General features: G+C 38.0%; 1 protein-coding gene across 1 annotated transcript in view; it reads right to left on the reverse strand.

Annotated features, from left to right (window-relative positions):
* EPS8L3 (EPS8 like 3) overlaps positions 1-27,471 on the reverse strand; it is a 289,801-nt gene extending 262,330 nt beyond the window's left edge. The window contains exon 1 of the mRNA XM_053706779.1: positions 27,429-27,471. Coding sequence (XP_053562754.1) covers positions 27,429-27,433 — 5 coding nt within the window. The 5' untranslated portion in view covers positions 27,434-27,471. The remainder of the gene's footprint in view (positions 1-27,428) is intronic.
* Positions 27,472-27,800: the final 329 nt, after the last annotated feature.

Below are 27,800 nucleotides of genomic sequence, written 5' to 3' on the forward strand. Positions count from 1 at the left end.
GCTAAAATGTGTTCCCTTATTCTATCTCTAAGTTTACGACCTGTTTGTCCGCAATATTTTAAACCACATTCGCATTGTATCATGTATATCACATTCTCATCACTGCATCTGATTATATCCTGAATTTTTGTTATTTTCCCATCTTTATCGGATTTGATCATTTTAATTTTATTACTAAAATGCAATTGTGGCACGGGTAAAAGCCTTTTAGTTTTTTACCTAATAGATCTCTATTTTGATTAGTTCCACTTTTTGTGCTGTATTCGCTAGGGCAGAGAATATTTTTTTTTTTTTGCCTTTTTATAGATAAACCTAGGATGATTTGGTATTTGTTTGCCTATAATGGGGTCTTTTTGTAACAGGTGCCAGTGTTTGTTAATGATTTTTTTAAACATCTTATGCTGTGCCGTATAATTTGTGATAATAGGTACCTCAAGTTTCTCAGTGTGCCTTATGTCCTCAACATTCATTTTGTTATCTTGAATCTTTTTGGTTAATAATTTTTCTCTTTCTGTATGACTAACTTCTTCTATTACTGAGCTTATTTTTATATTATCATAACCTTTCTCTTCAAAGTGGTCAGCTAGGATTCTTGACTGTTCTTCAAAGCTCTCTATTCTAGAACAGTTTTTTCTCATTCTTAATATATGTCCTTTTGGGATGTTTCTAATCCAATTTTTATGATGACAGCTTGTGTTGTCTATATAATTGTTCGCGTCAACACTTTTAAAATGGGTTTTTGTCTCAATGCATTTATCTATTATTTCCAATTTGATGTCCAGGAAGCTAATACTTTGTTTATTAAATTCGTGTGTGAACGAGAGCCCGTATTTATTGCTATTTAAATCCTCAAAAAATAACTCTAACAGTTTTATGTCACCTCTCCATATCATAAACAGATCGTCTATGTATCTTTTATAGAGCACAAGGTTCGCACCCCATGGGGAAGTCCCACTCTCCACTTCGCCCCAAATTTGACGCAACACTTTTCGCACCAATTATGACGCAAACTCCTAAACAACCCACACACTAGTGAATTTTTCAACCTCTTCTGATTGGAATATGCATAATCACTAACGAATCAGAACTTGTAAGTGCCATTTGTTACATTGTGAATTATAATTTTAAAGTATGTCTATGTGAATTTAGAATTAAAGATAAACATTGATGCTGACATTAGGACACACAGTGTAATATTTTAGACAAGAATTTTAAAATTCAAATTGATGTTTGATTCAATATAATCTTAAGATGATAGCTCAAAGGGATAGTCCACCTAACATTAAACTGTCATGATTCAGATACAGCAGAAATTAAAATCACCTATTTACTGTCATGCTATTTTCAGTGTATTTCTTCCTTCTCTTGAATTTCTTTTTCAGTAAGAAATATCATCTTATATGCCAGCCCATTTTATAACACCTGTGAAGTCATGGTTTTTAAAACTAGATTGCAATCAGGAGAGGTTACACAGGTACAGAGAGAAAACTGTCCCAGCCCTTAAAATATCCATTGATTGCAAATAAATACATATGATACCCTGATATGTTATATTTGCAATTATTCCTGCTCAGAATATTAATAAATTTACACTATATACATATAGTGGTATAAATAAACACAGAGATATGAAAGACAACATTGTTTAGAACAAAAAATGGAATTTAGGGACATGTAAATATGTTTGCAAAAGGTTTCTGACATAACACACACACACACACAGGAGTAAATTAGAAAGTTGCTTAAAATTGCATGCTCTATCTGAATCACAAAAGAAAAAATGTGGGTTCAGTGTCCCTTTAACAACAGTCTGATGCTCTTCACACCGTACTAGACGCATGAGTTTTTGACGGCATTTTTTATAAATAAGGGTATCGTATTCAGATCTGCGTCAGCGATGTCTGGCGAGTGTATTGATGCCGGCAAATACTTTGATAAATTGACCACCAATAGTGGAAAACCGTACACCCAGGAGATTTCCTAAGCTAGACTTTTTTTTTTTTTTATATGTCTGATTTTATATATATGTTTTGTGAATAATTTGTAATGCACTTCACACTGACATTTAATTAAATTACACTTGAATAGTAGGTGCTTCCCTGATCATTCAGCTAAAAGCAATAAAACTGATTGTTTTGGCAAGATTGTGCTCCATAGACATCACTTCACACATAACAGATTCATAAAGATAAGGGTGTAACTTCACAAGTGCTGCAAGTTGTTTAGTCACATATAGCTAGATTACGAGTTTTGAGCGCTATAGGGAAATTAACGACCGCCACAAAAGTGGCAGTATTTAACCTCCCTATGGTGCTGCTATTACAGGTTTTGTAAAACTTGTGCTTGTGCGGGCAATATGGTTGCGTTGAGCTCCATACCTCAACCAAGTACAATCAATGTTTTGACATGCTTGTGCACGATTTCCCCATAGACATCAATGGGGAGAGTAGGCTAAACACCTGCGATAACGGAAACAAAAGCTCTGTAACGCAGCCATATAGATGTCTATGGGGAAATAAAAAGTTACGTTTAAACCTAACACCCTAACATAAAAACACATCTAAACACCACTAATCTGCTGCCCCTAACATCGCCGACACCTACATTACAATTATTAACCCCTAATCTGCCGCCCCCAATGTCGCCGCCACTATACTAAAGTTATTAACCCCTAAACCTCTGGCCTCCCACATCACTAACACTAAATAAATATATTAACCCCTAAACCTAACCCTAACGTAACCCTAAGCATAACCCTAATGTAACCATAAGACTAAGGGCTCGATGATATATTGTTCGCCAGCTCAAACCTTCTTTTTCTCACTGACACTCGCAGGGCTGCCCCGGTGCAATGATCGTAAAAAAGGGGCAGTCCCTGCGAGTTGCAAGATGGCTCCTATTAAAAGTAATGGAGCTCGCTGGATAGGGAAACTTCGCTCCTTAGTGCGAAGTTAGCAGAGAGCAGGGGGAGCACTTTAAAATTAAAATCCTGCAGCCAATATAACTCACATTACGCTGCTTTCTGCTTATAGCATCTTACATTTGCCTATATGTTCGTATGCATTTGTTTTTCTATTGGGGTTATAAGTGTTCGTATTGTTTGACAAAAGCTCGCCACCTTTTAGTTGGCGAGAAAAAACTGTGATATCTGCAGTGCGAAAATCTTTATAGAATTACGCTGGGATTAGTGAGACATTGTCATATACGCCCATGGAACGCCCATGTTCAGCCCATTTTACGAAAAAACAATTACGCTTTGCATTTTGTATTTATAAATTCAAATTTCTGTGTAATTTTACGTTTATGTTAACATACGATTTTTGGTGAAGAATTTTGTTACGATTTTTGATGCACCTTAACAATACAATTTTTCCCTGCTTATTTTTGTGTGAATGATTCAAATATTTGTTTTGTATAATGTTTAAAATACGAATTTTGTTGTGCACATTTCATATGAAAATGCAGTATACGCCCCTTAGCGAGACACCCTGTTTTCAGGGTAAAAAATGGCTTTAGATCATTCCACAAGGGAAATAGAAGGACTGGCGAGCATTCTTTAATAATCTCGCCAGCCCAGAGAGCTTTCAATCATCGAGCCCTAAGTCTAACCCTAACCCCCCTAACTTAAACATAATTAATATAAATTTAAATTAAACTTACAATTATTACCTAAATAATTCCTATTTGAAACTAAATACTTACCTGTAAAAAAAAACTAAGCTATCTACAATATAACTAATAGTTATATTGTAGCTAGCTTAGCTTTCATTTTTATTTCACAGGTAAGTTTGTATTTATTTTAATTAGGTAAACTAGTAAATTAACTAGGTAAATAGTAAATAGTTATTAACTATTTACTAGCTTCCTAGTTAAAATAAATACAAATTTACCTGTTAAATAAAACCTAACCTGACTTACACTAAAACCTAACATTACAATCAAATAAAATAAATTAAATTAATTAAATACAATTATCTAAATAAAAAAAAATAAACACTAAATTACACAAAATAAAAAAAGAAATTATCAAAAATAAAAATGAATTACTCCTAATCTAATAGCCCTATCAAAATAAAAAAGCCCACCCAAAATAAAAAAACCTAGCCTACACTAAACTGCCAATGGCCGATAAAAGGGCCTTTTGCGGGGCATTGCCCCAAAGAAATCAGCTCTTTTACCTGTTAAAAAAATACAAACACCCCCCAGCAGTAAAACCCACCACCCACCCAACCAAACCCCCAAAATAAAAATCTATCTAAATAAACCTAAGCTAACCATTGCCCTGAAAAGGGCATTTGGATGGGCATTGCCCTTAAAAGGGCATTTAGCTATTTTAAATTGCCCACACCCTAAGCTAAAAATAAAACCCACTTAATAAACCCTTAAAAAAACCTAACACTAACCCCCGACGATCCACTTACAGTTTTCGAAGACCGGACATCCATCCTCATCCAGGCGGCAGAAGTCTTCATCCAAGCGGGCAGAAGTCCTAATCGAAGCCTGCAGAAGTCTTCATCCAAGCGGGCAGAAGTCTTCATCCAGACGGCATCTTCTATCTTTATCCATCCGGAGCGGAACGGGTCCATCTTCAAGACATCTGGTGCAGAGCATCCTCTTCTTCCGATCGCTGCTGTAGAATGAATTTTCCCTTTAAGTGACGTCATCCAAGATGGCATCCCTTACATTCCGATTGGCTGATATAATTATCAGCTAATAGGAATTAAAGGTGAAAAAATCCTATTGGCTGTTGCAATCAGCCAATAGGATTGAGCTTTCATCCTATTAGCTGATCCAATCATCCAATAAAATTGAGCTCCCATTCTATTGGCTATTCCAAGCAGCCAATAGAATGTGAGCTCAATCCTATTGGCTGATTGCTACAGCCAATAGGATTTTTTCACCTTTGATTCCTATTGGCGCCACTTAAAGGGAAACTTCATTCTACAGCAATGATCGGAAGAAGAGGATGCTCCGTGCCGGATGTCTGGAAGATGGACCCTCTCCACGCCGGATGGATGAAGATAGAAGATGCCGTCTGGATGAAGACTTCTGCCCGCTTGGATGAAGACTTCTGCCGCCTGGATGAGGATGGATGTCCGGTCCTCGAAAACTGTAAGTGGCTCATCGGGGGTTAGTGTTAGTTTTTTTTAAGGGTTTATTGGGTGGGTTTTATTGTTACCTTTCGGCTAGATTTAGAGTTTGGCGGTAGCCGTCAAAACCAGCGTTAGAGGCTCCTAACGCTGGTTTTGGCCGCCCGCTGGTATTTGGAGTCAGTCATTAAAGGGTCAAACGCTCACTTTGCAGCCGCGACTTTTCCATACCGCAGATCCCCCTACGCCATTTGCGTATCCTATCTTTTCAATGGGATCTTCCTAACGCCGGTATTTAGAGTCTTGGCTGAAGTGAGCGTTAGAAATCTAACGACAAGACTCCAGCCGCAGAAAAAAGTCAGGAGTTAAGAGCTTTCTGGGCTAACGCCGGTTCATAAAGCTCTTAACTACTGTGCTCTAAAGTACACTAACACCCATAAACTACCTATGTACCCCTAAACCGAGGTCCCCCCACATCGCCGCCACTCTATTAAAATTTTTTAACCCCTAATCTGCCGACCGCACACCGCCGCCACTTACATTATCCCTATGTACCCCTAATCTGCTGCCCTAACACTGCCGACCCCTATATTATATTTATTAACCCCTAATCTGCCGCCCCCGACGTCGCCTCCACCTACCTACAATAATTAACCCCTAATCTGCCGACCGGACCTCACCGCTACTCTAATAAATGTATTAACTCCTAAAGCTAAGTCTAACCCTAACACTAACACCCCCCTAAGTTAAATATAATTTAAATCTAACAAAATAAATTAACTCCTATTATAATAATAATTATATGTTTTTTTTTACAGGCAAAAGAGCTGAATTCTTTGGGGCATGCCCCGCAAAGGGCCCTTTTCAGGGCTGGTAAGGTAAAAGAGCTTTTCTATTTTAATTTTAGAATAGGGTAGGGCATTTTTTTATTTTGGGGGTCTTTGTTATTTTATTAGGGGGCTTAGAGTAGGTGTAATTAGTTTAAAATTGTTGTAATATTTTTCTAATGTTTGTAAATATTTTTTTATTTTTTGTAACTTAGTTCTTTTTTATTTTTTGTACTTTAGTTAGTTTATTTCATTGTATTTATTGTAGGTATTGTATTTAATTAATTTATTGATAGTGTAGTGTTAGGTTTAATTGTAGATAATTGTAGGTAGTTTATTTAATTTATTTATTGATAGTGTAGTGTTAGGTTTAATTGTAACTTAGGTTAGGATTTATTTTACAGGTAATTTTGTAATTATTTTAACTAGGTAACTATTAAATAGTTATTAACTATTTAATAGCTATTGTACCTGGTTAAAATAAATACAGAGTTGCCTGTAAAATAAATATTAATCCTAAAATAGCTACAATATAATTATACTTTATATTGTAGCTATATTAGGGTTTATTTTACAGGTAAGTATTTAGCTTTAAATAGGAGTAATTTATTTAATAAGAGTTAATTTATTTCGTTAGATTTAAATTATATTTAAGTTAGGGGGGTGTTAGTGTTAGGGTTAGACCTAGCTTTAGGGGTTAATACATTTATTAGAGTAGCGGTGAGATCCGGTCGGCAGATTAGGGGTTAATTATTGTAGGTAGGTGGAGGCGACGTTGGGGGCGGCAGATTAGGGGTTAATAAATATAATATAGGGGTCGGCTGTGTTAGGGGCAGCAGATTAGGGGTACATAGGCATAACGTAGGTTGCGGCGGTGTACGGAGCGGCAGATTAGGGGTTAATAATAATATGCAGGGGTCAGCGATAGCGCGGGCGGCAGATTAGGGGTTAATAAATGTAATATAGGGGTCGGCGGTGTTAGGGGCAGCAGATTAGGGGTACATAGGTATAATGTAGGTGTACGGAGCGGCAGATTAGTGGTTAATAATAATATGCAGGGGTCAGCGATAGCGGGGGCGGCAGATTAGTGGTTAATAAATATAATATAGGGGTCGGCGGTGTTAGGGGCAGCAGTTTAGGGGTACATAGGTATAATGTAGGTTGCGGCGGTGTACGGAGCGGCAGATTAGGGGTTAATAATAATATGCAGGGGTCAGCGATAGCGGGGTCGGCAGATTAGGGGTTAATAAGTGTAAGGTTAGGGGTGTTTAGACTCGGGGTACATGTTAGGGTGTTAGGTGCAGACTTAGGAAGTGTTTCCCCATAGGAAACAATTGGGCTGCGTTAGGAGCTTAACGCTGCTTTTTTGCAGGTGTTAGGTTTTTTTTCAGCTCAAACAGCCCCATTGTTTCCTATGGGGGAATCGTGCACAAGCACGTTTTTGAAGCTGGCCGCGTCCGTAAGCACCGCTGGTATCGAGAGTTGCAGTGGCGGTAAATATGCTCTACGCTCCCTTTTTTGGAGCCTAACGCAGCCATTCTGTGAACTCTAAATACCAGCGGTATTTAAAAGGTGCGGAGAAAAAAAAGCATGCGTAGCTAACGCACACCTTTGGCCGCAGAACTCTAAATCTAGCCGTTTGGGTTTAAGCAATGTAAAAGAGCTAAATGCCCTTTTAAGGGCAATGCCCATCCAAATGCCCTTTTCAGGGCAATGGTAAGCTTAGGTTTATTTAGTTTTTATTTGGAGGGTTTGGTTGTGTGGGTGGTGGGTTTTACTGTTGGGGGGTGTTTGTATTTTTTTTAACAGGTAAAAGAGCTGATTTCTTTGGGGCAATGCCCCGCAAAAGGCCCTTTTAAGGGCCATTGGCAGTTTAGTGTAGGCTAGGGTTTTTTTTAATTTTGTTGTGGGCTCTTTTATTTTGATAGGGCTATTAGATTAGGAGTAATTCGTTTTTATTTTGGATAATTTCTTTTTTATTTTGTGTAATTTAGTGTTTATTTTTTTGGAATTTAGATAATTGTATTTGATTAATTTAATTTATTTTATTTTATTGTAATGTTAGGATTTAGTGTAAGGCAGGTTAGGTTTTATTTTACAGGTAAATTTGTATTTATTTTAGCTAGGTAGTTAGTAAATAGTTAATAACTATTTACTGACTAGTCTACCTAAAATAAATACAAACTTACCTGTGAAATAAAAATAAAACCTAAGCTAGCTACAATGTAACTATTATTTATTTTGTAGCTAGCTTAGGTTTTATTTTATAGGTATATAATTTTAAATAGGAATTATTTAGGTAATAATTGTAAGTTTCATTTTGATTTATTTTAACTATATTTAAGTTAGGGGGTGTTAGGGTTAGACTTAGGCTTACGGTTATGTTAGGGTTAGGTTTAGGGGTTAATATATTTATGTAGTGATGTGGGAGGCCAGAGGTTTAGGGGTTAATAGTTTATTTTAGTATATTTCGTTGTGGGGGGCTTGCGGTTTACTGGTTAATAGGTTTATTATTGCGGCGGTGTGGGAGGACAGCAGATTAGGGGTTATTGATATTTAAATAGAATTTGCGATGCGGGAGGGTGGCGGTTTAGGGGTTAATAGGTTTATTATAGCGGCAGCGATTAGGGGTTAATAAATTTATTTTAGTATTTGCAATGCGGGAGGGCCTCGATTTAGGGGTTAATAGGTAGTTTATAGGTTTTAGTGTACTTTTTAACACTTTGATTATGAGTTTTATGCTACAGATTTGTAACGTAAATCTCATAGCTACTGACTTTATATGGCGGTACGAATCTTGTCAGTAAAGGGTGTACCACTCACTTTTTGGCCTCACAGCAAAACTTGTAATACTGGCGCTATGAAAGTCCCATTGAAAAAGGACTTTTTTAAAAGTGCGGTACTGACGTTGCGTGATGGCCAAAAAGGTGTGCGGTACACCTATACCTACTAGACATGATCAGTTTAACAAATAAAACATTGATAGATCTACCTGTATTTTCAAATCCAATCATCTGTTTGATATAAAAGAAAATAAAAATAATTAAATGAGCCAAGCTCACAAAGTTTAAAATGGAAAGGGACTAGCGCTCTCAAACTTTTGGCTTTTTCTTTTTCTTTGCCTATAGAGACCACAACTCCCTTGTGAGGCTGTGGCAGGAAGTAATGGACCCTTCACAAATGAAGTTAAAGGCATAGTAAACAACAAAAATGTTGTTTAAAAAGATAGATAATCCCTTTATTTACCATTCCCCAGTTTTGCATAACCAAAACTGTTATAGAAATATACTTTTTACCCCTGTAATTACCTTGGGGTATATTTATGAAGCAGCGGATGATGCTTATTCCGCGTGAGCCTTCAGGCTCGCCAGAAATGTTAGTTAAGAATCAGCGGTTTTAAGACCTTAGCTCACCTGCCACCTCTGAGGTGGTGGACAGCAATCATTCGGGATGATTGACACCCCCTGCTAGAGGCCGATTGGCCGTGAATATGCAGGGGGCGGCATTGCACAAGAATTTCACTAGAAATGCTTGTGCAATAATAAATGCTGACAGCGTATGCTGTCGGCATTTAGCGATGTTGGGCGGACAAGATCCGCTACAGCGGATCATGCCCGTCCGACAGTTGTTAAATCTACCCCCTAGTATCTAAGCTTCTGCTGACTGCCTCCTTATCTCAGATCTTTTGACAGACTTGCATTTCATGTTATTTATATGAAACACATGAACTAACACCCTCTAGCTATGAAAAACTGTCAAATGTAATCAGATAAGAAGCGGCCTTCAAAGGATTAGAAATTAGCATATGAGCCTACCTGGGTTTAGCTTTCAACTAAGAATACCAAGAGAACAAAGTAAATTAGAAAGTTTTTTAAAATTACATGTCCTATCTGAATCATGAAAGTTTAAAGGGACAGTCCACACCAGAATTTTTGTTGTTTAAAAAGATAGATAATCCCTTTATTACCCATTCCCCAGTTTTTATAACCAACACAGTTATAATAATACACATTTTACCTCAGTGATTACCTTGTATCTAAGCCTCTGCAAACTGCCCCCTTATTTCAGTTCTTTTGACAGACTTGCATTTTAGCCAATCAGTGCTCACTCCTAGGTAACTTCACATGTGTGAGCTCAATGTTATCTATATGACACACATGAACTAACACCCTCTAGAGAAGAGAACAAAGCAAAATTGGTGATAAAAGTAAATTGGAAAGATGTTTAAAATTACATGCCCTATTTGAATCATGAAAATTTATTTTGGACTTGACTGTCCCTTTAATTTGGACTTTACTATCCCTTTAAGAAAGAAAAAAAAAGGTAAAATCCTCTTAAAATTATGAATAATGCATACTGTAATGATTTAATTATAACCCATTGCTTAGTGTTTTTTGTATTACAACAATGAAAATGTAATCATCTCAAAGACCTGAAGGACTGACTGCTGGAGTGGTGCTGCATTTATCTGTATCCTTCACAATTGTCACTATCACATCACTGAGAGAGGACTGAATGACATGACTCAGGACCTCAGAAATTATCCAACACTCTATAGTTGTGCTTATCCTCTAAAACCTGCCACATCTGCAGCCAATCATAATATGTATATATGTGTATGTATGTATTTATTCTAAAAAAACCTATTAGCATTTTATTCAGTGCATACTACATTTTCATGGCAATATTTATCATTTCTGTATTACTCTAACACATGTCTACTAATACCTGGCTCATGTGGTTTAATCTTTCACTTCTGTTATACAATTAAATGCTACATGGAATCTTTATGATTTGATTGCCTATGTCACAGTCCATAATATTACCTGCTATCTATTGACTATCACCCTAATCACTATTTCTATTATCAGCTCATGTAACATATTGTATCTTTCACAATAAAGTGTCACATATGCGTCCTTAAATATTACCACGTAATCTCAAAATTATGACTCAACTACAATTATTACTGTTATTAACAATTTGTTGCGTCATGGAATATGTCATCTGAGACACCTACCTCATATATTATGTACACAGGAATAAAATCAAACAGGCCAAAACCTAAAATCATTCTGTTATATATGTATAGCATATTACAGCAGTAACACACAGCAGTGCAAAAGACATGCATACAAAGAGCTAGATTCTGAGTGGAGCGATATTTATTGCTCCTGCACGTGCGTTAACTGCACTGGACTACGGCTTTTTGTGCGCTTCAGGTGGCATGTGCATTACAAGTTGAAAGTAAAACGTTTTTGCTCGCTTACTAACCCAACACGTGCAAAAAGCCAAAGTTAGCATATCACAATTGAGTTAAAGTATTCTCCCATAGACTTCAATGGAGCATTACAAGAGGGGGAAAAAAACCTTACTTTTGTGCAAACCCGATCACATTTTCTCAAGTGCACTAAACCCCCCCCGAATATTTCAAATTCAAATATTATTATTTCTATATCTATATGATTTTTTTTGGTAAAATATTTTTCTACACCTATATAAAGTATATATATATATATATATATATATATATATATATATAGCTGATTATATATAGGTATAGATATAAACAGATTTAAATAGGAATATCTAAAAATCTATTTAAAAAAATCTATTTAAAAATACATATTCCCCTATGTGAAGAACATTGGAATGTGAAATATTAACAGTAAGCATGCAGTTAATCACTTTATTAAATATTTAAATTATTTTACATGTATTCAGCTTCTTGACTGCAAAGACCCCAATGCACTTATATATATGTCTATGGGGCAAATTTATCAAGCGCCATATGGAGCTTGAGGCCCCTTGTTTAAAGACCGCTGCTCCATAACTTGTCTGCCTGCTCTGAGACGGCGGACAGAAATCAACCCCATTGAATACGATCGGGTTGATTGAAACCCCCTTCTAGCGGCCGATTGGCCGTGAATCTGCAGGGGGCAGCATTGCACAAGCAGTTCACAAGAACTGCTGGTGCAATGATAAATGCCGAGAGCGTACGCTGTCTGCATTTTATCAATGTGTAGCGATGTGCAGCGGACATGATACGCTACTTTGTATCATGTCCGCTCGCACATTGATACATATGCCCCTATACGTGTATACATATGTATTTTTTTGTTTATATGTATATATCTGATGAAGCGCATGTGCGCATGCGCAAAACGCGTCAGTGGTCCATTTATGCATTCACCTGTGTACTCGCAACCTTGATGAATAAACTGCTGCTTTGAACAAGCCTGTTGTCCTTTAGGCTCTCCTTTCTTCCCCCTTGGGGATCCTATGTCTATATATATATATATATATATATATATATATTGGAAAATACATATTATTATTAATAGATAAATACATAGGTACACACATATACTGTATACACATATATACATATTTAGACATGTGCATGTATGTATCTCTTTGCAGTGTTTTTCTTTTTCTAACACCTAAAACCTCATATCTTTGAGCTCTTATAACTTTTTGATGGTGTTATTGTGAGTGGAACAGTACTTTTGTACAACTTTTTATTGAAACGTAACAGTTAACCAGATCTCTGAAGTCCCGATATCCCAACACGCATTAAAATTAAAATACTTTTGAGCAAATACAATATGTGCGCTACTCCAGATGTGCGCAAACACTCACGATAAATTCCTTATTGCTCGAGCACAACTGTTACCATTTTTTAAAACGGTATTTTAACAGTTCTCACACTGTAAATCGTGAAACCACTAAGTGACAAGGTTATACAGATAATTCAAAGTTGCAGAACTCACTGTACAAACAGTGGCCTAGATTTAGAGTTGGGCGGTAGCCGTCAAAACCAGCGTTAGAGGCTCCTAACGCTGGTTTTTACCGCCCTCTGGTATTTGGAGCCAGTCATTAAAGGGTCTAACGCTCACTTTTCAGCCGCGACTTTTCCAAACCGCAGATCCCCTTACATCAATTGCGTATCCTATCTTTTCAATGGGATCTTTCTAACGCTGGTATTTAGAGTCGTGTCTGAAGTGAGCTTTCTGGGCTAACACCGGTTTATAAAGCTCTTAACTACTGTGCTCTAAAGTACACTAACACCCATAAACTACCTATGTACCCCTAAACCGAGGTCCCCCCACATCGCCGCCACTATATTTAAATTTTTAACCCCTAATCTGCCGCTCCGTATACCGCCGCCAACTACGTTATCCCTATGTACCCCTAATCTGCTGCCCCTAACACCGCCGACCCCTATATTATATTTATTAACCCCTAATCTGCCCCCCACAACGTCGCCGCCAGCTACCTACAATTATTAACCCCTAATCTGCCGACCGGAGCTCACCGCTAGTATAATAAATGTATTAACCCCTAATCCGCCTCACTCCCGCCTCAATAACCCTATAATAAATAGTATTAACCCCTAATCTGCCCTCCCTAACATCGCCGACAGCTAACTTCAAGTATTAACCCCTAATCTGCCGATCGGAGCTCACCGCTACTCTAATAAATTGTTTAACCCCTTAAGCTAATTCTAACCCTAACACCCCCCTAAATTAAATATAATTTTTATCTAACGAAATAAATTGTCTTATTAAATAAATTATTCCTATTTAAATCTAAATACTTACCTGTAAAATAAATCCTAATATAGCTACAATATAAATTATAATTATATCTTAGCTATTTTAGGATTAATATTTATTTTACAGGCAACTTTGTAATTATTTTAACCAGGTACAATAGCTATTAAATAGTTAATAACTATTTAATAGCTACCTAGTTAAAATAATTACAAAATTACCTGTAAAATAAATCCTAACCTAAGTTACAATTAAACCTAACACTACACTAGCAATAAATTAATTAAATACAATATCTACAAATAAATACAATTAACCCCTTAATGACCACAGCACTTTTCCATTTTCTGTCCGTTTGGGACCAAGGCTATTTTTACATTTTTGCAGTGTTTGTGTTTAGCTGTAATTTTCTTCTTACTCATTTACTGTACCCACACATATTATATACCGTTTTTCTCGCCTTTAAATGGACTTTCTAAAGATACCATTTGTTTCATCATATCTTATAATTTACTATAAAAAAATTATAAAATATGAGGAAAAATGGAAAAAAACACACTTTTTCTAACTTTGACCCCCAAAATCTGTTACATATCTACAACCACCAAAAAACACCCATGCTAAATAGTTTCTAAATTTTGTCCTGAGTTTAGAAATACCCAATGTTTACATGTTCTTTGCTTTTTTTGCAAGTTATAGGGCCATAAATACAAGTAGCACTTTGCTATTTCCAAACAATTTTTTTCCAAAATTAGCGCTAGTTACATTGGAACACTGATATCTTTCAGAAATCCCTGAATATCCCTTGACATGTATATATTTTTTTTTAGTAGACATCCCAAAGTATTGATCTAGGCCAATTTTGGTATATTTCATACCACCATTTCACCGCCAAATGCGATCAAATACAAAAAATCGTTCACTTTTTCACAAATTTTTTCAGAAACTTTCGGTTTCTCACTGAAATTATTTACAAACAACTTATGCAATTATGGCATAAATGGTTGTAAATTCTTCTCTGGGATCCCCTTTGTTCAGAAATAGCAAACATATATGGATTTGGCGTTGCTTTTTGGTAATTAGAAGGCCGCTAAATGCCACTGCGCACCACAAGTGTATTATGCCCAGCAGTTAAGGGGTTAATTAGGGAGCTTTTAGGGAGCTTGTAGGGTTAATTTTAGCTTTAGTGTAGTGTAGTAGACAACCCCAAGTATTGATCTAGGCACATTTTGGTATATTTCATGCCACCATTTCACCACCAAATGCGATCAAATTAAAAAAAAAGTTAAATTTTTCACAATTTTAGGTTTCTCACTGAAATCATTTACAAACAGCTTGTGCAATTATGGCACAAATGGTTGTAAATGCTTGTCTGGGATCCCCTTTGTTCAGAAATAGCAGACATATATGACTTTGGCGTTGCTTTCTGGTAATTAGAAGGCCGCTAAATCCTGCTGCGCCTCACACGTGTATTATGGCAAGCAGTGAAGGGGTTAATTAGGGAGTTTGTAGGGAGCTTGCAGGGTTAATTTTAGCTTTAGTGTAGAGATCAGCCTCCCACCTGACACATCCCACCCCCTGATCCCTCCCAAACAGCTCGCTTCCCTCCCCCACCCCACAATTGTCCCCGCCATCTTAAGTACTGGCAGAAAGTCTGCCAGTACTAAAATAAAAGGTTTTTTTCTTTAAAAAAAATATTTTTTTAGCATATTTACATATGCTACTGTGTAGGATCCCCCCCTTAGACCCCAACCTCCCTGATCCCCCCCAAAACGGCTCTCTAACCCTCCCCTCTGCCTTATTGGGGGCCATCTTGGGTACTGGCAGCTGTCTGCCAGTACCCAGTTTGCAAAAAAAAAAATGCTTTTTTTTATTTGTTTTTTTTTTTTTTCTGTAGTGTAGCTCCCCCCCACTCAGACAAACCCCCACCACCTTGCTAATCATTTTTTTTTTTAATTTTCAGACAGTTTTTTAAGATTTTTTATTAAAGCATTTTCTGTAGTGTAGCGGTTCCCACCCGCTCCCTCCCCGTGCACGCGCCCGCCCCCGCCCTCCCGTGCACGCGTGCGCGCCCGTGCGTGCCCCCGGACACCCCCGCCCACGATCCCGCCCCCCTCCACATCAGCAGGGCCATCGATGGCCGCCACCCGCCTCCCGGTCCGTCTCCCACCCACCAACGCAGTAAGCCACCGATCTCCGGTGCAGAGAGGGCCACAGAGTGGCTCTCTCTGCACCGGATGGCTTAAAAAGGTTATTGCAGGATGCCTCCATATCGAGGCATCATTGCAATAACCGGAAAGCAGCTGGGAGCGAGCAGGATCGCTTCCAGCTGCTTTCCACACCGAGGACGTGCAGGGTACGTCCTCAGGCGTTAACTGCCTTTTTTTTGAGGACGTACCCTGCACGTCCTCAGTCGTTAAGGGGTTAAATAAACTAACTAAAGTACAAAAAATAAAAAAGAACTAAGTTACAAAAAATAAAAAAATATTTACAAACATTAGAAAAATATTACAATTTTAAACTAATTACACCTACTCTAAGCCCCCTAATAAAATAACAAAGACCCCCAAAATAAAAAAATGCCCTACCCTATTCTAAATTACAAAAGTTCAAAGCTCTTTTACCTTACCAGCCCTGAAAGGGCCATTTGCGGGGCATGCCCCAAAGAATTCAGCTCTTTTGCCTGTAAAAAAAAAAAACATACAATACCCCCCCCTCAACATTACAACATTACAACCCACCACCCACATACCTCTAATCTAACCCAAACCCCCCTTAAATAAACCTATCACTAAGCCCCTGAAGATCTTAGTGTCACCGATTGTTCCAGGCTCCGAAATCTTCATCCAAGCCCAAGCGGGGGCTAGACATCCATCATCCGACGGCTGAAGAAGTCCAGAAGAGGGTCCAAAGTCTTCATCCTATCCGGGAAGAAGAGTAGATCCGGACCAGCAACCATCTTCCTCCAAGCGGCATCTTCTATCTTCATCGATGAGGACTGGCTCCATCTTGAAGACCTCCACCGCGGACCCATCTTCTTCTTCCAACGACTTCCCGACGAATGACGGTTCCTTTAAGGGACGTCATCCAAGATGGCGTCCCTCGAATTCCGATTGGCTGATAGGATTCTATCAGCCAATCGGAATTAAGGTAGGAAAATTCTGATTGGCTGATGGAATCAGCCAATCAGAATCAAGTTCAATCCGATTGGCTGATCCGATCAGCCAATCAGATTGAGCTCGCACTCTATTGGCTGATCGGAACAGCCAATAGAATGCAAGCTCAATCTGATTGGCTGATTGAATCAGCCAATCGGATTGAACTTGATTCTGATTGGCTGATTCCATCAGCCAATCAGAATTTTCCTACCTTAATTCCGATTGGCTGATAGAATCCTATCAGCCAATCGGAATTCAAGGGACGCCATCTTGGATGACGTCCCTTAAAGGAACCGTCATTCGTCGGGAAGTCGTCGGAAGAAGAAGATGGGTCCGCGGTGGAGGTCTTCAAGATGGAACCGGTCCTCATCGGATGAAGATAGAAGATGCCGCTTGAAAGAAGATGGTTGCCGGTCCGGATCTACTCTTCTTCCCGGATAGGATGAAGACTTTGGACCCTCTTCTAGACTTCTTCAGCCGTCGGATGATGGATGTCTAGCCCCCGCTTGGGCTTGGATGAAGATTTCGGAGCCTGGAACGATCGGTGATACCTGGCATGGTGAAGACAAGGTAGGAAGATCTTCAGGGGCTTAGTGTTAGGTTTATTTAAGGGGGGTTTGGGTTAGATTAGGGGTATGTGGGTGGTGGGTTGTAATGTTGGGGGGGGGTATTGTATGTTTTTTTTTACAGGCAAAAGAGCTGAATTCTTTGGGGCATGCCCCGGAAAGGGCCCTTTTAAGGGCTGGTAAGGTAAAAGAGCTTTGAACTTTTGTAATTTAGAATAGGGTAGGGCATTTTTTTATTTTGGGGGTCTTTGTTATTTTATTAAGGAGCTTAGAGTAGGTGTAATTAGTTTAAAATTGTTGTAATATTTTTCTAATGTTTGTAAATATTTTTTTATTTTTTGTAACTTAGTTCTTTTTTATTTCTTGTACTTTAGTTAGTTTATTTAATTGTATTTATTTGTAGATATTGTATTTAATTAATTTATTGATAGTGTAGTGTTAGGTTTAATTGTAACTTAGGTGTTAGGGTTAGGGTTAGACTTAGCTTTAGGGGTTAATCCATTTATTACAGTAGCGGCGAGATTCGGACGGCAGATTAGGGGTTAATAATTGATGTTAGGTGTCGGCGATGTTAGGGAGGGCAGATTAGGGGTTAATACTATTTATTATAGGGTTATTGAGGCGGGAGTGAGGCGGATTAGGGGTTAATAACTTTATTATAGTAGCGGTGCGGTCCGCTCGGCAGATTAGGGGTTAATAAGTGTAGGGAGATGGAGGCGACGTTGAGGGGGGCAGATTAGGGGTTAATAAATATAATATAGGGGTCGGCGGTGTTAGGGGCAGCAGATTAGGGGTACATAGGGATAATGTAGGTAGCGGCGGTTTACGGAGCGGCAGATTAGGGGTTAAAAAAAATATGCAGGTGTCAGCGATAGCGGGGGCGGCAGATTAGGGGTTAATAAGTGTAAGGTTAGGGGTGTTTAGACTCGGGGTTCATGTTAGGGTGTTAGGTGCAGACGTAGGAAGTGTTTCCCCATAGAAAACAATCGGGCTGCATTAAGAGCTGAACTCTGCTTTTTTGCAGGTGTTAGGTTTTTTTTCAGCTCAAACTGCCCCATTGTTTTCTATGGGGGAATTGTGCACAAGCACGTTTTTGAAGCTGGCCGCGTCTGTAAGCACCGCTGGTATCTAGAGTTGCAGTGGCGTTAAATTATGCTCTACGCTCCCTTTTTGGAGCCTAACGCACTGAAAACCCAGCCATTCTGTGAACTCTAAATACCAGCGGTATTTAAAAGGTGCGGGGGAAAAAAAGCACGCGTAGCTAATGCACCCCTTTGGCCGCCAAACTCTAAATCTAGCCGAGTGTTTATAAAAACCCACCATACAGACGGCGATTCCCAAATCCCCCTCTCCCTGTACAGATGCGGATTTACAAACCTCACCCTCACTGTACAGACTGCAACTTCCAAACCTCACTCTCATATTTCCGAAAGGGGTTTCCATTTGCCATATTTATATAACTGTATGGAGATCGCACTTTTAAACAAACAAGACTGAATGGAAAATACTTAACTCCTGATCACGACAACACAATTGCCTAGAGAATCCCCATCGCTAAAGATGAGAATAATATACTTTTCAATTCCAAAAATGCGAGTATAAAATAAAAACAAATATTTTAAGAGCACGATTGCTAAACACCATTTCTCAATGTTGCGATTTTGATTTCCACTTTTCTTGCGTTTCCTGCAGATCTTGTTATCTGTATGGGATATCACGTATCTATCTATTAAATACATATACTGTATATATATGTATTTTGTTATCTGTATGGGATATCATGTATCTATCTATTAAATGCATATACTGTATATATATATGTATCTTGTTATCTGTATGGGATATCATGTATCTATCTATTAAATACATATACTGTATATATATGTATCTTGTTATCTGTATGGGATATCATGTATCTATCTATTAAATACATATACTGTATATATATGTATCTTGTTATCTGTATGGGATATCATGTATCTATCTATTAAATACATATACTGTATATATATGTATCTTGTTATCTGTATGGGATATCATGTATCTATCTATTAAATACATATACTGTATATATATGTATCTTGTTATCTGTATGGAATATCACGTATCTATCTATTAAATACATATACTGTATATATATGTATCTTGTTATCTGTATGGGATATCATGTATCTATCTATTAAATACATATACTGTATATATATGTATCTTGTTATCTGTATGGGATATCATGTATCTATCTATTAAATACATATACTGTATATATATGTATCTTGTTATCTGTATGGGATATCACGTATCTATCTATTAAATACATATACTGTGTATATATATGTATCTTGTTATCTGTATGGGATATCACGTATCTATCTATTAAATACATATACTGTATATATATGTATCTTGTTATCTGTATGGGATATCACGTATCTATCTATTAAATACATATACTGCATATATATGTATCTTGTTATCTGTATGGGATATCACTATCTATCTATTAAATACATATACTGTATATATATGTATCTTGTTATCTGTATGGGATATCACGTATCTATCTATTAAATACGTATACTGAATACATATGTAAGTGTCTGTCCCACCCACTACTGAGAGACTATACAATAGTGATAAATATAAGTTTAAAACATCTAGACAATGGGGCCGATTTATCAAGTGTCTGGCGGACATGATCTGCTGTAGCGTATCATGTCCGCCAGACATCGATAAATGCCAACAGCATACGCTGTCGGCAGTTATTATTGCACAAGCAGTTCTGGTGAACTGCTTGTGCAATACTGCCCCCTGCAGATTTGCAGCCAATCTGCTGCTAGCAGGGGGTGTCAATCAACCTGATCGTATGAGATCGGGCGGATTGATGTCTGCCGCCTCAGAGGAGGCATACAAGTTAAGGAGCAGCGGTCTTAAGACAGCTGCTTCTTAACTCCTTTTAGGAAGCTCCTGTTTTCCTGAAGGCTTGCGAGGAAACAGGGGTATACGGCCCAATTCGGGCTGTGATAAATCGGCCCCTATATATTCATATATACATCTCTTAAAAAGCTAGAGTATGTTTACTGTATCTTGTTTTCTGTTGCTAATAAGGGACAAGTATAAATGAGCATCTGCACTGATCAAGCAATCACTGTAAGGCTTGTTAGAGGGTCAAAGTTCTGAATTCCACAGAATGATTTCCAGCCTCTCTGCAATTATCCAAGTTTGAGGAAAAGCAGCAAACTAAATATGGAAAGTAAAGTACAAGTATTTTTATTATGCATAATTAAACATTTTATGGAGAAATACATTTTGAGTTTCCCTTTCATTGATCTTTACAAGCAGGTGAAATTATTAGAACGTTGAACAAGGTCCTTTTCCAGCCACTTCTCAAGTTATCACTCACAACCATTGATATCTTTTAAAAGGCAGTTTTTTTTTTTACTTGAAGAGAACCAAGTAGGATTTATTATTGCAATACAAAACTTTAAAAAAGTCAGGAAAGCACATGTTGGCTCTGTTGGAAAGAGTACGAGGGTAAGCTGAGGTTTACATTATAAACGTGGTCCTCTGAAAATCTGTCTTTTAAGGACCAATAGGTCTGCCTTTTGGGCAGGGTGAGAGGGGCACTCGCCCAGGGCCTCTTGTTTTGGGGGGCTCTGCAATATCAGGGGTGAGGTTATGAGAAGGTACAATGTACATCCTGTATTTAGTTTATTAAGAAGTGTTTGTGGTATCATTAGTAGTAATATACAGTGTTATTCTCTACATAGGTAAATGTTGGGACAGGGGTGGGCCATACAGGGGGTGTAGCATACCGAGGAAGGGGGATAAGGGTGTTGGGCTGAGGGGCTTCACACAGTTGTCTTGCACAGGACCCTGCAGATACTAAGGGTGGCCCTTAGAATCAACCATCTATGGTATGTCCACACCCACACCTAATACGGTTTCTGACTTTAGTTCCCCATCTTTTGAAATAACTGAAATAGGGACAAGCATCTTTGCACATTGGTGTGAAACTTTTCCCAAAGCTTTGACAATACAACTACAACACAACACATGTTCATGCTTTATATATGTTATTTTTAAATACATATACCTTACCTGGTATACTGTATAAACATGTAACTGAGCTTCATTTGTAGATGAAACTGCCTGACAAATGGACCTCAGTGTCCTGAAAGCTTGCAGCTGTATCCACAGTTAGTTAGCTATTTAAAGGGACAGTATACACCAATTTTCTTATAACTGCATGTGATATACACTACTATAAAGAAGGTTATGCACAGATGCTGATCTAAGAATCCAGTATAAAACCATTTAAAGACATAATTAGAAGTTCCCAGTTTAGCACTGTTGATGAGGTTAGGCTGGGACACCCAGTGAAAGAAAAGCAGACCCCCCCTGCATATGAAAATACAAATAAAATAAACAGGAGCCAGCAGGAGTCTGTAAACACATGTATACATCTGACACTGTGAGACTTGGTTAGGAGTCTGAAAATCTGCACAATATTATTAAAAAATAAGCAAAACTATACATTTTTACAAAAACACTACCAAATGGGCTATATAAATGGATCATCTACAAAACATGTAGGCAAAGAAAAACCTAGTGTACAATGTCCCTTTAAAGAATCACATGTACATCGCTTTTATTTTTTTGCAAATGATTTTTACTTTCTAAGAAAAAAGTGAGATTGTACTTGACTATGTGTAAGCCAATTCCTAGTGAGTCTGCACTAATGCTTAAACTTCAAAGATGAACTTAAAAAGTGCAGTCCTTGTACTTTATAGCTGTCTCAAGTGTGTTTTCAACATATTCAAGGCATTGAATTTAAAAAAGTCTCTAAAAATCGTTTTTTTTTTAAAAAAACTTTTTAATTACATATTTACTTTTTGATTGATATAATGGGTATTTTTCATAACTTGAATATATTTGAAAAAACTTTAGATAATTTGGTTATCACTAGGTTTGTGAACAATATAGAGTGGATTTGAATTTAAAGTGCCATAAAACAGGTTGAGAATGAGATCTGTGCATATCTTAAAAGGGCTAATTAAGTAAAAATAGTTTGTATAAGAAATTGCTGGCAAGTATTTTAAAATCATTTTAAAAAATAAGGAAAATTAGTTACAAAGCTGTGCTGTCTGGAGCAGCTAACTCCATCCCCCTTATCAGTGTTTAGACACAGACATTGTATTTCAACTGAGTTCACAGCTTCTAGACATGCTCCAGCAGATAATCCATATTCACGTCTGCATTTTACCAAAACAAAGGTGGCTGTAGCTACAGCTCAGAAGGAAATGTGTGTGGGGAGTTAGAGCTTTACAATTCAGAAACTAAAAAGAAAGGATTAATGGTGAGGCACTTAAAGTATGCTAAGAATGGGTGCCTTAGTTACCTGATGGAACACTAAGGGAAAAATAAAATTCACTAATAAACTAGTGCTTTTTATGCATTAAAAATAACATATCAAAATAAGCATTACAAGCATATAAACGTACAAAACAGATTTTGTCCACTGCCATGAACCAATTAGAAAATCCAATCACTGAAGAGTAGCTAAATACATCACATACAGTATATGCTTTGCATACCAGTGTGTCTCACAGGTCTGTAATAAATCAGTTCAGAGAAAAGTCTCTTCCAAGGAGAAACTACAAGATTTAGTTTTTGCATCAGACTGTACTTTGACTAATGTCTTGAGTGCATTACACTTGCTTGGTAAAAATGTATTTTTAACAGGATTAAACTTAGAGCCAGAAGACTGACCTCATATAGAATACAAAATAAATACATCTAGTTTTCAATATACAAACTAAATTATGTACCAATAAATCCAGCCAAGAAATTCATAGGCCTAGATTTAGAGTTCGGCGGTAGCCGTCAAAACCAGCGTTAGAGGCTCCTAACGCTGGTTTTGGCCGCCCGCTGGTATTTGGAGTCAGTGATTAAAGGGTCTAACGCTCACTTTTCAGCCGCGACTTTTCCATACCGCAGATCCCCTTACGCCATTTGCGTAGCCTATCTTTTCAATGGGATCTTTCTAACGCCGGTATTTAGAGTCGTTTCTGCAGTGAGCGTTAGAGCTCTAACGACAAGATTCCAGCCGCCTGAAAATAGCAGGAGTTAAGAGCTTTCTGGCTAACGCCGGTTCATAAAGCTCTTAACTACTGTACCCTAAAGTACACTAACACCCATAAACTACCTATGTACCCCTAAACCGAGGTCCCCCCACATCGCCGCCACTCGATTAAAAATTTTAACCCCTAATCTTCCGACCGCCACCTACGTTATACTTATGTACCCCTAATCTGCTGCCCCTAACCCCGCTGACCCCTATATTACATTTATTAACCCCTAATCTGCCCCCCACAACATCGCCGCCAGCTACTTAAAATAACTAACCCCTAATCTTCCGACCGCAAAGCGCCGCCACCTACGTTATCCCTATGTACCCCTAATCTGCTACCCCTAACACCGCCGACCCCTATATTATATTTATTATCCCCTAATCTGCCCCCCTCAACGTCGCCGACACCTGCCTACACTTATTAACCCCTAATCTGCCGAGCGGACCTGAGCGCTACTATAATAAAGTTATTAACCCCTAATCCGTCTCACTAACCCTATCATAAATAGTATTAACCCCTAATCTGCCCTCCCTAACATCGCCGACACCTACCTTCAATTATTAACCCCTAATCTTCCGATCGGAGCTCACCGCTATTCTAATAAATGTATTAACCCCTAAAGCTAAGTCTAACCCTAACACTAACACCCCCCTAACTTAAATATAATTTACATATAACGAAATAAATTAACTCTTATTAAATAAATTAATCCTATTTAAAGCTAAATACTTACCTGTAAAATAAACCCTAATATAGCTACAATATAAATTATAATTATATTATAGCTATTTTAGGATTAATATTTATTTTACAGGCAACTTGGTATTTATTTTAACTAGCTACAATAGCTATTAAATAGTTAAGAACTATTTAATAGTTACCTAGTTAAAATAATTACAAAATTACCTGTAAAATAAATCCTAACCTAAGATATAATTAAAGCTAACACTACCCTATCAATAAAATAATTAAATAAACTACCTACAATTACCTACAATTAACCTAACACTACACTATCAATAAATTAAATAAACACAATTGCTACAAATAAATACAATTAAATAAACTAGCTAAAGTACAAAAAATAAAAAAGAACTAAGTTACAGAAAATAAAAAAATATTTACAAACATAAGAAAAATATTACAACAATTTTAAACTAATTACACCTACTCTAAGCCCCCTAATAAAATAACAAAGCCCCCCAAAATAAAAAATTCCCTACCCTATTCTAAATTAAAAAAGTTACAAGCTCTTTTACCTTACCAGCCCTGAACAGGGCCCTTTGCGGGGCATGCCCCAAGAAGTTCAGCTCTTTTGCCTGTAAAAGAAAACATACAATACCCCCCCCCCAACATTACAACCCACCACCCACATACCCCTAATCTAACCCAAACCCCCCTTAAATAAACCTAACACTAAGCCCCTGAAGATCTTCCTACCTTGTCTTCACCATACCAGGTTCACCGATCCGTCCTGGCTCCGATATCTTCATCCAACCCAAGCGGGGGCTAGACATCCACTGAAGAAGTCCAGAAGAGGGTCCAAAGTCTTCCTCCTATCCGGCAAGAAGAGGACATCCGGACCGGCAAACATCTTCTCCAAGCGGCATCTTCGATCTTCTTCCATCCGGTGCGGAGCGGGTCCATCTTGAAGCAGGCGACGCGGATCCATCCTCTTCTTCCGATGTCTCCCGACGAATGACGGTTCCTTTAAGGGACGTCATCCAAGATGGCGTCCCTCGAATTCCGATTGGCTGATAGGATTCTATCAGCCAATCGGAATTAAGGTAGGAATTTTCTGATTGGCTGATGGAATCAGCCAATCAGAATCTAGTTCAATCCGATTGGCCGATCCAATCAGCCAATCAGATTGAGCTCGCATTCTATTGGCTGATCGGAACAGCCAATAGAATGCGAGCTCAATCTGATTGGCTGATTGGATCGGCCAATCGGATTGAACTAGATTCTGATTGGCTGATTCCATCAGCCAATCAGAAAATTCCTACCTTAATTCCGATTGGCTGATAGAATCCTATCAGCCAATCGGAATTCGAGGGACGCCATCTTGGATGACGTCCCTTAAAGGAACCGTCATTCGTCGGGAGACATCGGAAGAAGAGGATGGATCCGCGTCGCCTGCTTCAAGATGGACCCGCTCCGCACCGGATGGAAGAAGATCGAAGATGCCGCTTGGAGAAGATGTTTGCCGGTCCGGATGTCCTCTTCTTGCCGGATAGGAGGAAGACTTTGGACCCTCTTCTGGACTTCTTCAGTGGATGTCTAGCCCCCGCTTGGGTTGGATGAAGATATCGGAGCCAGGACGGATCGGTGAACCTGGTATGGTGAAGACAAGGTAGGAAGATCTTCAGGGGCTTAGTGTTAGGTTTATTTAAGGGGGGTTTGGGTTAGATTAGGGGTATGTGGGTGGTGGGTTGTAATGTTGGGGGGGGGTATTGTATGTTTTCTTTTACAGGCAAAAGAGCTGAACTTCTTGGGGCATGCCCCGCAAAGGGCCCTGTTCAGGGCTGGTAAGGTAAAAGAGCTTGTAACTTTTTAAATTTAGAATAGGGTAGGGAATTTTTTATTTTGGGGGGCTTTGTTATTTTATTAGGGGGCTTAGAGTAGGTGTAATTAGTTTAAAATTGTTGTAATATTTTTCTTATGTTTGTAAATATTTTTTTATTTTCTGTAACTTAGTTCTTTTTTATTTTTTGTACTTTAGCTAGTTTATTTAATTGTATTTATTTGTAGCAATTGTGTTTATTTAATTTATTGATAGTGTAGTGTTAGGTTAATTGTAGGTAATTGTAGGTAGTTTATTTAATTATTTTATTGATAGGGTAGTGTTAGCTTTAATTATATCTTAGGTTAGGATTTATTTTACAGGTAATTTTGTAATTATTTTAACTAGGTAACTATTAAATAGTTCTTAACTATTTAATAGCTATTGTAGCTAGTTAAAATAAATACCAAGTTGCCTGTAAAATAAATATTAATCCTAAAATAGCTATAATATAATTATAATTTATATTGTAGCTATATTAGGGTTTATTTTACAGGTAAGTATTTAGCTTTAAATAGGATTAATTTATTTAATAAGAGTTAATTTATTTCGTTATATGTAAATTATATTTAAGTTAGGGGGGTGTTAGTGTTAGGGTTAGACTTAGCTTTAGGGGTTAATACATTTATTAGAATAGCGGTGAGCTCCGATCGGAAGATTAGGGGTTAATAATTGAAGGTAGGTGTCGGCGATGTTAGGGAGGGCAGATTAGGGGTTAATACTATTTATGATAGGGTTAGTGAGACGGATTAGGGGTTAATAACTTTATTATAGTAGCGCTCAGGTCCGCTCGGCAGATTAGGGGTTAATAAGTGTAGGCAGGTGTCGGCGACGTTGTGGGGGGCAGATTAGGGGTTAATAAATATAACATAGGGGTCGGCGATGTTAGGGCAGCAGATTAGGGGTACATAGGGATAACGTAGGTTGCGGCGGTTTACGGAGCGGAAGATTAGGGGTTAAAACTGTAATGCAGGGGTCAGCGATAGCGGGGGCGGCAGATTAGGGGTTAATAAGTGTAAGGTTAGGGGTGTTTAGACTCGGGGTACATGTTAGAGTGTTAGGTGCAGATGTAGGAAGTGTTTCCCCATAGGAAACAATGGGGCTGCGTTAGGAGCTGAACGCTGCTTTTTTGCAGGTGTTAGGTTTTTTTTCAGCTCAAACAGTCCCATTGTTTCCTATGGGAGAATCGTGCACGAGCACGTTTTTGATGCCGGCCGCGTCCGTAAGCAACTCTGGTATCGAGAGTTGCATTTGCGGTAAAAATGCCCTACGCTCCTTTTTTGGAGCCTAACGCAGCATTTGTTTTAACTCTCGATACCAGAGTTAATTTTATGGTGCGGCCAGAAAAAAGCCCGCGGAGCGTTAACAGCCCTTTTACCGCCGAACTCTAAATCTAGGCCATAGAAAAATGCTGAAAGTGAACCTGGTTGTGAAAAAAAGCTCAGTTTCTATTTTGAGTTATCATGTGTTCATAATAAATTACATATATTAGTAGAGACATTAATGGACAAGCCTTGCTTGATAAACAAATACTTACTCCATTTTGTATCTGTAGTCAGGGAAACAATGCAGACATTGGCAACACTATAAACAAAGAGAAAAATAAAATTATTCAAATTCCAGCTAATCATACGATATGATAATGTCAAAGCCACAGTTGTAAAACAATAATATATATATATATATATATATATATATATATACAGTCATGGCCAAAAATGTTGGCACCCCTGCATTTCTGTCAGATAATGCACCACTTCACCCAGAAAATTGTTGCTAATGCAATGTTTAGGCATTCTCATGTTTAAAGCCAAATCTGACACATTCCACGCAAAACTCCAAAAATGGACTGGACACAATTATTGGCACCCTCAATTTAATATTTGTTAGCACACCCCTTGGAAAAAAT

The sequence above is a fragment of the Bombina bombina genome, chromosome 3 (genome assembly GCF_027579735.1).
Source record: "Bombina bombina isolate aBomBom1 chromosome 3, aBomBom1.pri, whole genome shotgun sequence".
NCBI lineage: Eukaryota > Metazoa > Chordata > Amphibia > Anura > Bombinatoridae > Bombina > Bombina bombina.